Genomic DNA, 17133 nt, shown 5'->3' on the forward strand with positions numbered 1-17133 from the left:
GCCTTCACTGGCTGAGCCATCTTCCTGGCCTGCCGATACATGTACTGAGTATCTCTTGTTGGCCTGTTTTGGACCACAAGTCCCCAAATAATGACACAGACACTTCTTATTAATTATGAATGTTTGGCCTTAGCTTAGACTTGTTCCCAACTAGCTCTTATAACCTAAATTAACCCATTGTTATTAATCTACATTCTACCACGTGGCTCATTACCTCTCCTCCATACCATAGGTCCAACTTGCATCTTGCTTGCTTAATTCCGTGTGCCTCAGATTCTTCCTGAGTTCCCTTATCTGCCCCCAGAAGTCCCACCTAACCTCTCCTGCCTAGCTAGTGGCCATTCAGCTCTTTATTAAACCAATCAGAAGGTGTCTTAGGCAGAGACACATCTTAACAGTATACAAAAAAACTATCTTACAACAAATGCATCCTCACCCAAGCCCTCCACTGGGTTCCTTTTCTCTGCCTAGAGACTTCTCACTGTGATCTAGCTTGTCCCCAGGATGTATTTCTTTTGTCTGTGCCAAACATAAGGAACATTAAATCTGCGATCATCAGAAGTTCTATTCCTTTTTCCCGATGTATATGGGATTATACTTCTTCCTCAAAAGGTTCATACAAACTAATCTCCAGAGAGGTCTGCACCACCTCCAAGTGGATCCCCGACAGGTCTAAACAAGGACCTACCAAGTTTGATGGTTTGAGCCCTCGGCACCAAAGCTAGGGTTGCTACAAGAGTGAGTTCATACTCTGAACCATCTTTTGAAAATGCCAAAGGCAAAAGATGGGGAAAGCCAGGTCTAGAGAGCAGAGTGAGGAGAAAGTCAGCTTACAGTGTCAACGGGGAAGAGGTGGAGGGTGGTGTGAGAGTGTGGATTGGGTGCTGTGTTCGCTTCTGTGGTCTCCCTGGATGGAGCATGGCTGGTGTCCTGGCGGAATTTGTTTCTTCTTATTCCTGGTCATATTCTCTGTTCTCATTTCAGCTCTCCTCCATTACGTTGGCATCCTATATGGCCTGCTGGGTCCATTGCTTCTTGATTATCTGAGAACTCTGCAACATTTTTAATCATCTGGAGTTCAGCTTGCTTGAAAGAACACAGCACAGAAGACAAAATTTAGATCTACATCACAAGTTGATGACAGGAGTCCCTCAGCCGAGGATCCTTGGAGATGAAGAACAGTCACACCGCTCTGTATCACACCGGCTCACAGGAAGATCTGCCCTAGATACTTCTTGCTGTGCACCTGGACCCACCTGGCTCCCAAGAAAGACAAGCTGTCACAGAGTACCAGTTACAGCCATCACATCTCCAGGGAATTCTGGCACCGTGTGACACACCCACACCTGACTCTCCACCTGGTGGCACACAACTCCTCACAGACCACCCTGGGTGCTGTACATGCTCTCTTAAAAAGATATACATAGAGTATAGACTAAAAGATGTGATTGAAAAGTTAAAAAAATCTTTTGAATTGGGTCAATGAACACTAACATTATTAAAAGGCCCTGGTTATAAAGGAAAGCATTAGAATGTCATCCATAGTTGCCCTCCTTGCAAATGAGCTCATATCTCCCTGTACAAGTTTTGTTGTTACACATTCAAAATAGCTGTGAAGTCACTGGTCCACCAGTGATAATTTACTTTGTTTGTTTGTTTGAGGCAGGGTCTTACTATGTAGCCCAACCTGGCCTCAGCCTATTAAGTGCTAGGATTATAGGTATGTGCCACCGTACCCAGCTGAAGGATGTGTGATGGAGAAGTAGTCAACCACTGAGTTCCTAGTGGAGGACCAATGGTGCTTTGGGGTGCCCAAGATGTTACTGTTGATTCTATGTGAAGAAAGCAGTGAAAGCCACAGGGATATGAGAAGAATAAGGTGATTTGTGAGTAAAGATGCTTGTCACCAAGCCTTTATTAAAATAAAAATAAATGACCTGAGTTCAATCCCCAGGCCCCCAGATGATGATAGAAGAGAACAGACTCACTCAAGTTGTCCTCTGATTTAAGTTGTCCTCTGACCTCCACAGGTGATAAATAAATAAATAAAATAATTTTTTTAAAAAAGCAACATGGACTTTATGGACTGGCAATGGGAGCTAAGCTTTCTCTTTGGGCTCCTAATGTCAGCTTTTATATCTTTTGGAGGATGTCTCTCTTAAAACTTGTGGTAACTGGGTTGGTAGAGTGCTTGCTTAGCATGTCTGAAGCCCTGGGTTCTATCTAGCTCCAGCACCAGAGAGCCCTGGGCATTTCAGTGTGAGCCTGTAATCTAGCACTTGGAAGATGGACTCAGGAACGTCAGAAGTTGAAGGTCACTCTTGGCTACTGAGCAAGTCCAAGGCCAGCCTAAGATATACAAGACCTTGTCTTAGAAACAAACAGCTTCTTTGTAGAAAAGAATACCATTTTGCTGACATAGCATCCGTCATTATAAGCAAACTGTCACCTTTCAAGAGTGTCCCCCAGAAAACATTTCCCTGCTGCTTTAGAGGTTTAAGTTATTTAGTATAATTTCGGCAGCCCTAAAGTTGAAGATTTTTGCACTTGCTTAAAAAACAAATATGGGGTTGGAGATTTAGCTCAGTGGTAGAGCGCTTGCCTAGTAAGCACAAGGCCCTGGGTTCGATCCTCAGCTCCAACAAACAAACAAACAAACAAACAAATAAATAAATAAATAAAATATACAAAGGATCAGCATGTCACCCAAATTTCCTTCTATTCCTTTCCTTAACTGCAGAATTAAGGAGCCCTCATGTGGGCCAAGGTTATGTATGCTTCAAGGCAAAGCATGTTTACAGTGCTCTAGAAGGATGAGGAAACTGTTTATTGAATACACAGTGTGGAAATCACATTTTAAAGTGCACGGAGAAAACTCCCACCACAAAGCCCCGCAGGCGGCAGAGATTATGACATAGCAAACAAAACCATTCCTGCCATGAACGCTCTGGGCTGACATCACCCCATTAACACAAGAGTTTCATCTGTCTGTGCCCCTAGCAAGCAGTGGTTCCACAAGCTTCGCTCAAACCATCCCTCAGGGATGTCCCCAGTGCCTGTGGAGGAGGAAACACTGACACTAATTAAAAAAATAAAAACAAAAAAAAGACAGAATGTCATGTAGCCCACCCTAGCCTCAAACTGAAGATGGCACTGAACCCCAGATCTCCCCAAGTGCTGGGACTAGTGGCATACACTACCAACTAGGCAACCTTTGCCTTATAAGGAAAGAGTTCAACTGTGCTTCTTACTCAAGTCTTGGGATCAGTAATAATCCATGTTCTCTGCCATCGGGAGAGCTCCCAGCTAAAGGTCACTGAGACCCACACAGAATCCTTTTTCTCCTGAAAACTCCATGGAGACCCCATTCTTCTGTGTCTTTGTGCACTTAACCAGTTAGCTCCTTGTAGGGGGAGCATACATAAGACACACTCACTTTTTTATTTTTATTTTTAACATCTGGCATCTTACTTAGAGTCAGAATTGAGTTCAGTTGGGACTGTCCCAGTAAACACGACTGGAATAAATCATGTTAAATTCTCTGGATCTGTTTTCTCATCTCTAAAATGGGACTAATAATAGAAATGATATCTCTGTGTGTTAAGAAGCACATGAGCTGAGACTTGCAAATTTCTTAAGGCTGGGATAGGCATTCACTAAATGACAAATGTAATTACTAGTCTTTACTAACTGCCCCAATCCCAGTACTTCTGCCAGGCTGTTACCACTGTTCCTGCTTGGATGGGTGAGTGACAGTGACCCATCCAGGGTGCAATTCACTCCTGAGGACACTAGGACTTCTGACTCCAGGCCCCAGGATGCCCATCACCCCCCATTACCCTCCATCACTTTAAAGACTTTTATAGAATGGGATGCAGTATCCAGCACAAGAAGAGAATTATCCTTGGTGAAGGCCAGTGCCACAGGACGAGAAAGACCGTGAGTGACCATGGGCTTCAGGGCTGGAAATTCCTCAGGTTTTCCCAAGCATATGATGGCTGGCCCAGAGGTGTCTGCAACAATCACATTTCCCTGGTGATCGAAGGCCACAGCTGAGACAGTTATTTTAGAGGGAAAGAGGAGGTTCAGCCCGAAGCTATCCACCTGGCCAATCAGCTGCATAGTGGAGTTGAACACCTTCACCCTTGTATTGTTGCCTGCTGTCCCCAAGGCCCAGGGGTGCTCTAGGACCGCGATGGCCCCGGTGAGCCAAGACACAGCCACCCCACGGGGATTGCACAGCTGAGCTTGCAGCCTCTCAGTCCTCCGAAGGGCCCCTTCGGGGAAATCCACTTCCAGCAGGTGCAAGGCCCCAGCCTCTGTGTCAGTCACCAGGATTTGGTTCTGAGGGGTGATCTCTACACCCCAAGGCAGGGAAAACTGCTTCCCCACAACCAGCTTGACCTGGCCGAAAAAATCAAACACCTTGAGGGAGCGGTCACCAGCGTCGGTGACAACCACGTGGCAGTCGTTGGTGACCGCGACATCCAGTGGGTACTTCACGTCATGCGCCGCGTCCCCCTTCTCTCCAAACTGGTGTGCACCTCCTCCTCCGGAGTCGAAGATCTTGACCCGCCTCTTCCCGTCGTGCACGACCACGACCCGTCCGGTCTTGGGGCACAGTGCAAGCCCGGTGGGGTTCACCAGGGTCCCCCACCCGCCAAAGGCGTGGTGACAGGTGAACACCCCGGGCGCGCTGGGGGCGGCGCTGAGGGCGGCCGGGGACGCGTGAAGAGTGGAGCCCAGGAGCTCCAGAAGGTGCAACACTGGCAGGCAATCGCTGGTGTCACAGGCTCGGCAGCCCCGCCGGCAGAAGGGACATTCGAGGGCCAGCGTCCGCGGGTGCGCGAGGGCGGCCACGCAGGCCAGGCAGACCACGTGGCCACAGGGCAGGTTGCGCGGGCGCCGCTGCTGCCGGTGGCCGAACCTCTCGAAGCACACCTTGCACTCCAGCAGGCTGACCTCCGCCTCGCGCACCAGCTCGGGCCGCACCCCCGCCGCCTCCTCCCCCATCGCTCCGGCCGCGCTGCGGCCCCTGCGCAGCCCTCGCTCACGGTCACGGTCACGGTCACGGGGCGGGGCATCCGCTCTGACGTGGGACGCCGCGGGCTGGCCGGGTGCGCGCTGCTGCCCCCTGGCGGGCACATGCCGAGGTCGTTCGCATGCGCCGTATGCAGACCTAGGATTATCATGCCAAGGGTGAGAGAGCCCGGGTTTTAGAGATGAGCCACATCTCGGGAGAACGAGTGGGTCGTCCCCTGTTAGTCTGTAAGTGACAAGGCGAGCACCAGAACCTAGTATCCCAATGCTGATGCCCAGCAGAGCTGCCAATCAGCTGGGCTGGGTGCTGGACTGAGGAGAGAGATACACGAAAGAGGGTAACTTCAAGGCAGATGTGCATACTTTCTTGGGGTGTTTTATCACACTTGTGAGAAGGTAGATACCTAATACTCAGTGCCGGTTATGGTAGCTGAAATCCCAGCACTCAGGACCCTAACACTCAGCAGTTAGAGGCCAGCCTAGGCAGCATACAGTGTCTCAACTCTCCCATTCTCTCCCCAAACAAAAACAAACAAAACAAACAAAAGAATACTTGTGAAATTGGTTTGTGTGGAAGAAATATTTAACAGCTGTTAGTTGCCTCGCATGGTGGCCTACATAGTGAGAGTTCCAGGCCAGCTAGAGCTACATACTGAGAGAACCTGTCTCAAGCAAACAGACAGAAAGCAAACAGCAGCAGCAGCAACAAGAAAAACTGTTAATAGCAATTACTGTAGAATTTCCTTCATGCCTGCCTTCATGCATTGTTTAATTCAAGCCTCATGGACAACTGGCGTGGCTTGAATAAAGAACGGCTAGGCTATGATGGGAAGCCAGACAGTTTGGCTACTGGGTCTCTCACTCCTTTACATCGATCATCAAATATGGTTCTATATGACAAATACTTGAGTCTCCTTGCCAAAGGCTTAACAGTCCAGGGTGAGGGCTGGGCTGCAGGCAGCTGTGAAGGGGGTTACAATGTATAGGTAAATCTGAGCCAGTGATTCCTTCACACAGTGTTATCAGTCTCAGGTAAGATTGGAAAGAAAGGGAGCGAAGAGATGGCTCTGTGGTAAATAAAGAGCACTTGCTGTCCTTCTAGAGGACAGTTCCCAGCACCCACATTGGGTGGTTCACAACCACCTGTAACTCCAGCTCCAGGGAATCCAGAGTCTGCTTCTGGTCTCCATGTACTTGCACACATGTGGCATACATTCACACAAACAGACAAACATGCATATAAATAATTATAATAAAAATGCATATAAAATATTATAATAATTATTTAAAACTTGAAAGTAAAGGTGATCCACATATCTTGGAACAACCTTAAAAGTTATGGTCACTATAATCTTCAGGAATCCATTATGATGTTCAGCCCTCTTACATTTAGGGATTTATTATTCCCACTCATTTACAAGTCAAGATCATAGTTGGTTATGCTCTTGTTTCATTGACTTCCAAGAAAATGCAGAACTCAATCCTTTGCTAACACTCTTTAAGAGAGATTCTATGGAAGGCAAAGAGAAATGTTTGTCAAGACTTACATGTCTCAGAGATTGAGCATTAGACCAGAATAACCAACCTGATACTACGATTTCAGAATGCATTTCCATTCTAAATAAGAAACCAACTAAAAACATACCTTATAGAAATTTCTTTTAATAGTAACTTTAAGGAAGACTTATTTATTTTTGTTTGTGTGTGTGCATGTGTGTGTCTGTGTGAGTGTATCTGCATATTTCTGTGTGTGAGCCCTTGGAGTCCAGAAGAGGGGGTTAGATGCCTGGGAGCTGGAATTATAGGCAGTTGTGAGCCACTTGATGTGTGGCTGGTGAGATCCCAATACAGGGCCTCAAGACTGAGCAACAGCTGTGTTAAACAACTGAGCAATCGCTTCAGCCCCTCAGTGTAGATGTATCCTGCTTGTTAAATAAGAAACACAGAGCCAGTTGCAGAGTTAAAAACCACGAGGTCAGAGCCAAAGCAGAAAACCTTACCCTTCACTGCTTCTGCGGTTCCTCCTCTCTGCAAGAGACCTACTTCTGTGCGTCCTGTCTATTTAAAGACTTTCTGTTCTCCTCCCTCATTGGTTGTAACCCAGCCACATGACCTCCTCGTCACTGCCTGTTTGTACAGACCTCCAGGTCTTCTATGGTTGGTATTGAAATTAAAGGCGTGTGTCTGCTATGCTGGCTGTGTCCTTGAACACACAGAGATCCGCCTAGCTCTGCCTCCCAAGTGCTGGGATTAAGGGCGTGCCCCACTACTGCTCGGCTTCTGCTCTGGCTTGCTCTGACCTCAAGGCAACTTTATTGACATACAAATAAAATCACATTTCAATACAAATAAAATATCACTATATTTCCCCTTTTCTATTTTAATAAAAAGAAAAAAAGGAAAAAGTTATAACTAATATAAGAAAAACTATATACAAAAGTACAATAACTATATATACCATATATACAAACAATAAATACCTAAACAATGTCTAGTCCATTTGTAATTGACAAATTCAGAGAAAATAATTCCATTATCTATCCTATTTTGGTAAGTCCAGAATGTACCTGATTCACTTTTTATCCTAACTTATATAGCTAACGGAACTGTCTTATAACGTCTTTCAAATTTATACACTTACAGCTCTTAGTGAGTTTTTCTGAAATCCTTAACAAAGATAATTATAACTATAACTAACTGATCTTCAATTCCCTCAGAGACCCAAGAAGGAAATAATACTACCTAATAAAAAATAAAAACAAGAAGTACATGCAAGCAGCTTCAAAAAAAAAATGTGAGTTGACAGAAACAGCCAGCTACCTGGACAGTCACCTGAGGTTTCTCCACAGTGTTGGGGCATCATCTTTAGCCTACAGGCTTAGCGTTTCTGACAGACTCTTTTGTGAACTAAGATGTATACAAGGTCAACAGTTTGACCTCACATTTGGTGAGAGCAGTCCATGTACCAGAAACACCTGAATTCCATTAGTGTCATGTCATGATTCAGGATTTTAAATTCTGGAAATTATTGATGTCTTTTCAATTCAGCTGTCCATTTTTCTTGGCTGTGTATATGTGGCTTCATCTTGGCATCCTGTTCTTCTCCACATCTCTCTATTAAACGCCATTCTACTATTGAGAGAGGTGAGCTTAGTTATTCCTCAAGAATAACTGTTTCATCTGCCGGACCCACTGCCAAGGCAAGAGGTTTTTTAATGAATTCTTGCCACGTTGGGCGCCAATTGTAGATGTATCCTGCTTGTTAAATAAGAAACACAGAGCCAGTTGCAGAGTTAAAAACCACGAGGTCAGAGCCAAAGCAGAAAACCTTACCCTTCACTGCTTCTGCGGTTCCTCCTCTCTGCAAGAGACCTACTTCTGTGCGTCCTGTCTATTTAAAGACTTTCTGTTCTCCTCCCTCATTGGTTGTAACCCAGCCACATGACCTCCTCGTCACTGCCTGTTTGTACAGACCTCCAGGTCTTCTATGGTTGGTATTGAAATTAAAGGCGTGTGTCTGCTATGCTGGCTGTGTCCTTGAACACACAGAGATCCGCCTAGCTCTGCCTCCCAAGTGCTGGGATTAAGGGCGTGCCCCACTACTGCTCGGCTTCTGCTCTGGCTTGCTCTGACCTCAAGGCAACTTTATTGACATACAAATAAAATCACATTTCAATACAAATAAAATATCACTATACCTCAGAATTAATAAAAAAAAAAAGTGCTTATTTTATTTTATGTGAATAAGTGTTTTCTCTACATTATGTGCTTGTACCACATTGAGGCCTGGTGCATGAGGCCATCAAGATTCCTGAAACTGGAGTTATGGATGGCCGTAAGCCATTGTATGAGTACTGGGGATTGAACCCAGGTCTTCTGCAAGAGCCACAAGTGCTCCTCACTGTTAAGCCATCTCTCCAGCAACTCAGAAATAATTTTTAAACTGGGAAATACAATCAAGATGCAAAAAACTGGATTATTTTCAGAACCAGGCTTGTCTAACAAACATATAATGAAACCCATGTTTTAAAATAATTTCCTTGTAGCTCCATTTTTAAAAGTTAAAAGAAAATGAAATTAATTTAGTTGTATATTTAAATCCATCATTTGGACTTGTAATCGCTTGAAAATATGAAAGATATTTTATACTCATTTTAGGTGCTAAGTAAAATCTGGTGTATTTTACACTCATGGTGCACCTGGTTCAGATAAACTAATGCGGCTGGTGGTTTCCACCTGCCTGACAAATGCAGACCTGGTCTTGCTATGAGATGTTACCTCTTGAAATTATTTCCTAGACAGACCCACTGAATCCTTTATCCTAACTTGTGTCTGCTCCAGCATTGTCTCAAAACTATTAAAAAAAAAAAAAAAAAGTTAATTTCTGACTATAGCCCAGCCTGTGTCCTCCAGATAGATCCAACAGCTAGCTCACTGCTAAGCCTGCCTTTTCTGCCTTCTCAGTCCTTTGCTGCCTCTGTGAGGCCACTGGCAGTACTACAGGACAGCTTTGCAACATAGCCAAACCTAAAGCTCGTAGCCCAGTCAGAGGTGCATTTCAGAAACTGCATTCAACCTTCCTAGCTATGGAATGCCAGTGCCCTACACTGTGGCAAGCAGTTTTACTTAGTTTTTGTTTGTTTGTTTGTTTCTATTTAGTGTGGAAAATGCTGTTCACATGCTCTGCCATATATCAGGGTTTCGGAAAGCTGCCATTTTTTTTTTTCAGATTTCTCAGGCTCTTGATGGACATTGAAGCCCCATGTTGGGCACCAAAATGTTGTTGGGGAGGAGAAAGGATAGGCAGGGCTGGCAGGCAGAAAGAATATATAGAAGGAGAAATCTGGGAGGAAAAAAGAAGAGGTAGCCAGAGAAGGAGGAGGACATCAGGGGCCAGCCACCCAGCTACACAACCAGCCACAGAGTAAAAATGAAAGAAAAGATATACAGAAGTAAGAAAAGGTAAAAGCCCAAAGGCAAAAAGTAGACAGGATATTTAAGTAAAGCTGGCTAGCTGCAAGCCAAGCTAAGGCTGGGCATTCATAATAAAGAATAAGCCTCTGAGTGTAATTTATTTGGGAGCTGGGTAGAGCTCCCCCCCAAAAAAAAAAGCAAAAACGAACAACAACATTCTGGCATACCAATATGGTACTCGAATTTCTTTAGGGCCTGAGAAAACTTGGGGAAAAAACGATATTGCTCCTTTAAGCATTTCTGCCTGCTGGTGAGCCCTTGAGCAGCAAGTACATCAAGTAGGAACAAAAATCTAAGTAAAAATGCCTGCCACAGTGCAAAGCATTGACATTTTAGAGCTCGAGGAAGTTTGAATGCAGTTCCCGGTCACCTACCTCTGACAGGGCCTTGAGTTTTAGGTAGAAGAAAAGATAGGCGGGGCTGGCAGGCAGAGAGAATTAATAGAAGGAGAAATCTGGGAGGAGGAAGAAGAAGAAATGAGAGAGGAAGGAGGAGGACTTCAGGGGCCAGCCACCCAGCCACATAGCCACCCAGCCACCCAGCCACCCAGCTACACAGTAAGCCATGGAGTAAGAAACAAAGAAATGTATATAGGAATACAGAAAGATAAAAGCACAGAGGCAAAAGATACATGGGATAATTTAAGTTAAGGACAGCTAAGGCTGGGCATTTATAAGTAATAATAAGCCTCTGTGTGTGATTTATTTGGAAACTGGGTGGCAGGCCCCCCAAAAGAGCAAAAAGAAGCAACAACAGCTGTCAGCTTAGGTTGGTAGAAATACCAGACTAGAAACTGGTGGATTCCATATGGTGGAGGCAAACTATTAAGATGGTGATCACCAAGAGCACTAAACTGTGAAAGACTTAAATCTTGGGTGTATGGTTTTGTTTTGTTTTGTTACTTCTGAAGCTTGAAGCCTTGAATAATTGAGAAAACCTTCACTGCCAATCAAATGCCATGCTAAATCAATTGCCATACTTTTAATTTAGTATTGGGGCCTGGCATACAAATACCTGGGATCCCAGCACTGGGGTGGTAGAGGCAGGAGGATCATGAGCTTAAGGTCGGCCTCTGCCCTATGATCAGTGTGAATGTAACATGAGATACATGAGACCCTGTCTCAAACACAAACCAAAACAAAAATCAAATTCATTGTTAGGTGCTTGGTAGTAAATCCCACCAAAGCCACAAGTGGAGATCCTGAGCCACTCCACTTAGCAGTTTTTTGCTCATGCAGAAAAAAAAGACTAGAGACATGAAGTTAAAAGAGATCCAGATTGGAAAAAAAAAAACTCTAAACAGGTTACAGTGTGTTTAACAATGTGTATAGGCTTAAGAAGAAAGGAAAAGGGCATAGACAATCATAAAAAGAAATAATATATTAAAAATAATAAAGTCTTTAAAGAGACAATAATAGAAAAAAAGCCATGCAGAGTTGGGAAATACACACGGAGTCTGGATCCTGTAAAGTATTGTGTTGATTTTGGATTTTTTTTTTGATGGCTGATGGACAAGAGACAGCTGCTGGGAGACGTGGGATTGTGAGCAGGACTGATAAATTGAACCAATCTAGATACTTTAGGAATGCCTTAACTTTAAGAAGGAAGTAAAAAAATAGATTTGTCAAATTTAGAAATCAAAAATGCTTTCAAGTTTTGTTCCCACAGGAGACAAGATTCCTTCAGGAATGATACTGATCAGGGGGTGATCAAGAGGGACCCTCTGAATCTTGACAGGTGATATTATAGCTGGTCCTCATAGGACTTGGCCATTATCTCAAAATTTCTCCCTGGGACCCTAAAGCTGCTTTGCCCACAGACAGGAAGCAGTCTAGAGAAAACAACATCCACATTCCCAAGAGTTGGGGTATGGATGGCTGTTGGTTATTAGGTGGGTTATGGATGTGTGTTATCATTTAGGGGAATGTAGGAATGATAAGATAGAAGGGTGGATTATTGAATCTACTTTAAATAATAGGGTAGATTATTGAATCTACTATAAACTAGAGACAGCTATTTATCTCAAATATTTTATATTTGTAAGGACTTTTGCATATTGACACAAATTTAAGGTAATTTTTGTTGCCACACACTTTGTTTGTTTGAGGTATTGTGCCTATGAAGTTCTTTTAGAAATGTAGGGTGAAGTTCTAGTTTTTGAAAGCTATTATTATAAACTATATAGGATAATCAGGAAACATAGTTTAGAGGTTAGTCTTTTTTGTTTTGGTTTGGTTTGGTTTTTTGTTTGTTTGTTTTCGGAGACAGGGTTTCTCTGTGTAGTTTTGGTTCCTGTCCTGGATCTTGCTCTGTAGACCAAGCTGGCCTCAAACTCACAGAGATCCACCTGGCTCTGCCTCCCAAGTGCTGGGATTAAAGGCATGTGCCACCACTGCCCGGCGTAGTTAGTCTTGTAGATATGTTAGATATGCATTCTAGATCACACAGAGATATATTTTAGATGGATAGATGGTCTTCAATTCTTTCAAAGACCTATAGAATATGGAATTTAAAATATTTTGTTAACTTACAACTTTTCATGACAATGAGACATACCTGCTCCTGGCAGCACCAATTTACTTTGAAGATGATAGGCATTGAAGAAACTCCTTATGGAGTTTGCTTTCAATGTGGCAAGGCTAGAAGCTGCCTTTGCCTGGACTGCTTGAGAATATGTTGTTTAAATTGGACATGCAGGACCCACAGAAAAGTGACCATTAAACTTTGCCAAAACAAGGCAGGATAGTCCTTCAGGATTCCTGCTTCACAGAAGAAACTGCCAGACATTCTGCAGAACACAGAGGAAAGTGACTGACAAACTTTGCCAATATAGGTGGGACAGTCTTTAAAATTTCCTGTTTCATTGAAAAGTCTGCCAGATACTAAGGCCCTATAGGCTGAAGATGGATGTCCCAACATTACAGAGAATTTTGGGTGACTGTCCAAGCAGTCAGATGTCTCTGTCATTTCTAGAGTTCTTGGAAGTTGTTTGTAATGCATTTTTTGTTTACTTAAATAATATTATACCCTTCTAGGGCCTTTAATGGAATTGAACACTAGACAATTATAATTGCAGTTTTCCTTAGGTATGATAGAAAGTAAATTAGGTATAAAATTTTGGATTTACTAAGATCATGGCGTATTTTCTTTAAATTTATCAGACACAAGTGAATTGGAATTCAGAACATTGTGAATGGCATCTTTACTTGATAACTGTTCTTATTGTATACAGTCTTACTATGTTAAAATTAAAACATTTCATTTTTGTAAAGAAACGGGGGGAGGATATTGGGGAATATTATTTAAAGATGTGTTACTTTTGTTTATGTTGCATTTGTTTAACTCTGTGAAGCTGTGTTACTGTGCCTGTGTAAAACACCTGATGGTCTAATAAAGAACTGAATGGCCAATAGCAAGGCAGGAGAAAGGACAGGTGGGGCTGGCAGGCAGAGAGAATATATAGAAGGAGAAATCTGGGAGAAAAAATGAAGAGGTAGTCAGAGAAGGAGGACATCAGGGTGCTGTGGATATCGCTCTGTGTAAATAAAGTTCTGATTGGCCAGTGGCCAGGCAGGAAGTATAGGCGGGAGAAGGAAGAGGAGGAGGCTGGGAAGTAGAAGACTGGAGAGAGACACCATCAGCCGCCGCCATGAAAAGCAACCTGTAAAGACACCGGTAAGCCACAAGCCATGTGGCAAAGTATAGACTAACAGAAATGGGTTAATTTAAGATAGAAAAGGTAGATAATAAGCAGCCTGCCACGGCCATACAGTTTGTAAACAATGTAAGTTTCTGTGTGCTTTCTTGGTTGGGTCTGAGCGACTGTGGGACTGGTGGGTAAGAGAGATTTGTCCTGACTGAGCCAGGCAGGAAAACTCTAACTAAAAATGGCACCCAACGTGTTGGCAAGAATTTCCACCTAAAACCTGAGAAAAAAGATTCTAAGACGGAGCTAAAAACAGCTTCCTAGTTGTCTTTCTCAAGTTAGCGGCAGCCTGCCGGTTTGAGCTACTATGGCGGGTTCCTGGCATGTGCGTCTGACCTGCAGTATGGCAGGAATGAAGAGTCTACAAGCGGCACTTTACTCTGCTGCATGGTAGATTTAGCCTTTGCTAGTTTAAAAAAAAAAAAAAGTTTCTGGTAGAACTGCTTCTGATAGTTGATGGTACACATGGCTCCAGACCCAGAGCTGGCGGTAAACTGTACCACCGCCATGTTGGGAAGCTGAGGTGGGCGGAGCCAGCAGCCACAGCAGCGTTTCAGTCTTACAAAGATGGATATTACACAGAGAATCTGGTTTGTCTTGTCTTTGGAATTTTTAACCACAGAAAAAGATTTGATCATAAAAGGTGTTGAGTTAAACAAAAATGTAAATTTTAAAGGTACCTTGACTTTGAAATTTGGATATAAGGATATGTTGCTTTGGAAAAGAGTCTCTGCTTTTGTTTCCACAGAAAGCCAGAGGCTGTGGATTTGTTCCAGATTAAGATACATCAGGTTTGATCAGCCAAGACCACCTGAAAGGTCTCCGATGACACCATGGCTCAGATGATCCAACATCCAGAATGGTTTCAAGGCAACTGGCTCAGAGGTTTACCCTCATGGACTACTCCATAATCCTAAAATTTTCTTTGTGTCCCCATAAGATGCAGCGCCCCCCTCCAGCAGGAAGTAGTAAGAAAAACTACGCCCAATTTCCCAAAATTATCAAGCTGGCTTTGGAGATGGAATTGGCTCACTCCTTCTCTAAACCCAGACATATTGCTAAAAGAAAAGGTTAAGGGATTCTTGTGTCCCAAATCAGAAGAGCCCTCTGATGTGGGACAGAGAAAAACCAATATTTTTATTTAAAGCAGGTTGATTATAAATGTGATCTCTTTCTAAAGAAGAAAAGGGGATATGATATAGATATAATAGAAAAAAAGGGTAGATTAAGAAATTTACTTCTAAAGAGCAACAACTTGTTTAAAATGTTTTACATTAGTGTAGATTTTGGTCTATTGATACAAACTTAAAGTTAATTTTGTTATACTGTGTGTATATTTCTACTCTTGTTTAAGGTATTATGTTTGTACAGCTCATTTTAAATTGTAATGGATAATTAAAAATAGATTAATAATTAGTCATCATATTTTTATAATTAATCATACTCGTAGCCATGTTACTTAAGTCTTCTACATATACATAGATATATTTCAGATAGATAGGTAATCTTCAAATACTTCAAAGACCTACAGAATATGGCATTTAAAATATTTTTAAAATTTAGACTTTCTGGACAGTGAGACATGTCTGCTCCTGGCAGCACCGATTTACTTCAGAGAGGAAGATGGGCATTGAAGACACTTCATATGGAGTTTATCTTCACCTTGACAAAAATAGCCATTTGGACAAGAAACTGTTCTTGCCTGAACTGCTTGATCGACTGGACATGCAGGACCCATAGAAAGGTAACCACTAAACTTTGCTTGACAGAATGGTCCTTCAGGTTCCTGCTTCACAGAGGAAACTGCCAGACATTCTACAGGACACTGAGAGAAGTAACCGAGAGACTCTAGCCCTATGGGCTGAAGACAAATGCCCCAACTTTACAAAGGAACATTAGGTGACTGTCCAGGCTGCCAGCTGTCTCTGTCTACTCTTGCAAGACTCCTGAAAAATGCTTACATCCTTCTCCCGGTTCTCAGGTAATATTATATCCTTCTGAGGTCTTTGATGTGGTTGAAGAGTAGATAGTTATAATTTCCTCAATTATGATAAAAGATAAGTTAGATATAAAACCTTAGACTCACAAATGTAAGATAGATAGGATATCTTCTTTAATATTGTAACTGTAATTCTTGCTTGATAATTGTTTTGTTATATGTAATTGTACTAGGTAAAAGTTAAAACCTTCTTTAAAAAAAAAAAGAAAAGGGGAAGTGCTGTGGTTATCGCTCTGTGTAAATAAAGTTCTGATTGGCCAGTGGCCAGGCAGGAAGTATAGGTGGGAGAAGGAAGAGGAGGAGGCTGGGAAGTAGAAGACTGGAGAGAGACACCGCCAGCCGCCGCCATGAAAAGCAACATGTAAAGACACTGGTAAGCCACGAGCCATGTGGCAAAGTATAGACTAACAGAAATGGGTTAATTTAAGATAGAAAAGGTAGATAACAAGCAGCCTGCCACGGCCATACAGTTTGTAAACAATGTAAGTTTCTGTGTGCTTTCTTGGTTGGGTCTGAGCGACTGTGGGACTGGTGGGTAAGAGAGATTTGTCCTGACTGAGCCAGGCAGGAAAACTCTAACTACATCAGGGTCCAGTCACTCAGCTACACAACCAGCCATGGAGTAAGAAGGAAAGAAAGGTATACAGAAATAGAAAAGGAAAAGCCCAGAGGCAAAAGATCGTTGGAATAATTTAAAGTTAAGAAAAGCTGACAAGAAACAAGCCAAGCTAAGGCTAGGCATTCACAATTAAGAATAAGCCTCCTTGTGTGATTTATTTGGGAGTGGGCCCCCAAAGAGACAAAGAGGAAAAACAACCAACAACAGATAGCCCTGGTCCTTTTTCTGTGTGATCAAAAATACAAAATCTAATTGATACTTTACCTATTTTAAAACTTATACTTTGTCTTCATCCTTTTTTTTTTTTTTTAATAGACACAGTAAGTTCCACCTTTGGTTTTGCTTAACACTGTATTATGCCCAGCACAGGCCCATCAGGCACACATTTCCATTTGCTAAGTGAAAGCCATCATCAGGACAGGAGGAAATGTACAGGGATTTAAAGACCTTGGATGTGGTAGGTTACACCTTTAATCGGTGCTTTGGAAACAAAGGCAATCTCTGTAAGCCAAGGCCACATAGTGATACCTAGTCTCAAATAAAGAGAAATAAAGACCTTGGCTTAGGCAGATAGATCGATGCACAGGCACCAACCAATCAGAATAAAAAAAACAAAAAGTTTTGCTTTTGAGAAATATTCAGTCATTCTGGAAAGGACCAAAGACCTTGAGAGGAAGGTATTGGAGATTTGCTATGGAACCTATAGTATAAGCCTAAGTTTGTAAAAATCACACATATGTAAAGGCAGACCAAAAAAGATGAAAACAACATCACTTTCATAGCAGTAATTGTCCC

At 42.8% G+C, this 17133-nt stretch overlaps 1 protein-coding gene and 1 non-coding gene across 2 annotated transcripts; one reads left to right on the forward strand and one right to left on the reverse strand.

The window, feature by feature from the left end:
• The first annotated feature begins 2569 nt into the window (after positions 1 to 2569).
• Positions 2570 to 2644, forward strand: Trnat-agu. Its single transcript has one exon. It is a non-coding gene; the product is annotated as a tRNA-Thr (tRNA).
• A 162-nt stretch (positions 2645 to 2806) lies between these two features.
• On the reverse strand, positions 2807 to 5072 carry Nhlrc1 (NHL repeat containing E3 ubiquitin protein ligase 1). Its single transcript, XM_036188089.1, has one exon. It carries the CDS (start codon positions 5011 to 5013, stop codon positions 3826 to 3828), a length of 1188 nt encoding a protein of 395 aa, XP_036043982.1. The 5' UTR covers positions 5014 to 5072; the 3' UTR covers positions 2807 to 3825.
• Between the last annotated feature and the right edge of the window lie 12061 nt (positions 5073 to 17133).

The sequence above is a fragment of the Onychomys torridus genome, chromosome 5 (assembly GCF_903995425.1).
Source record: "Onychomys torridus chromosome 5, mOncTor1.1, whole genome shotgun sequence".
Taxonomy (NCBI): domain Eukaryota; kingdom Metazoa; phylum Chordata; class Mammalia; order Rodentia; family Cricetidae; genus Onychomys; species Onychomys torridus.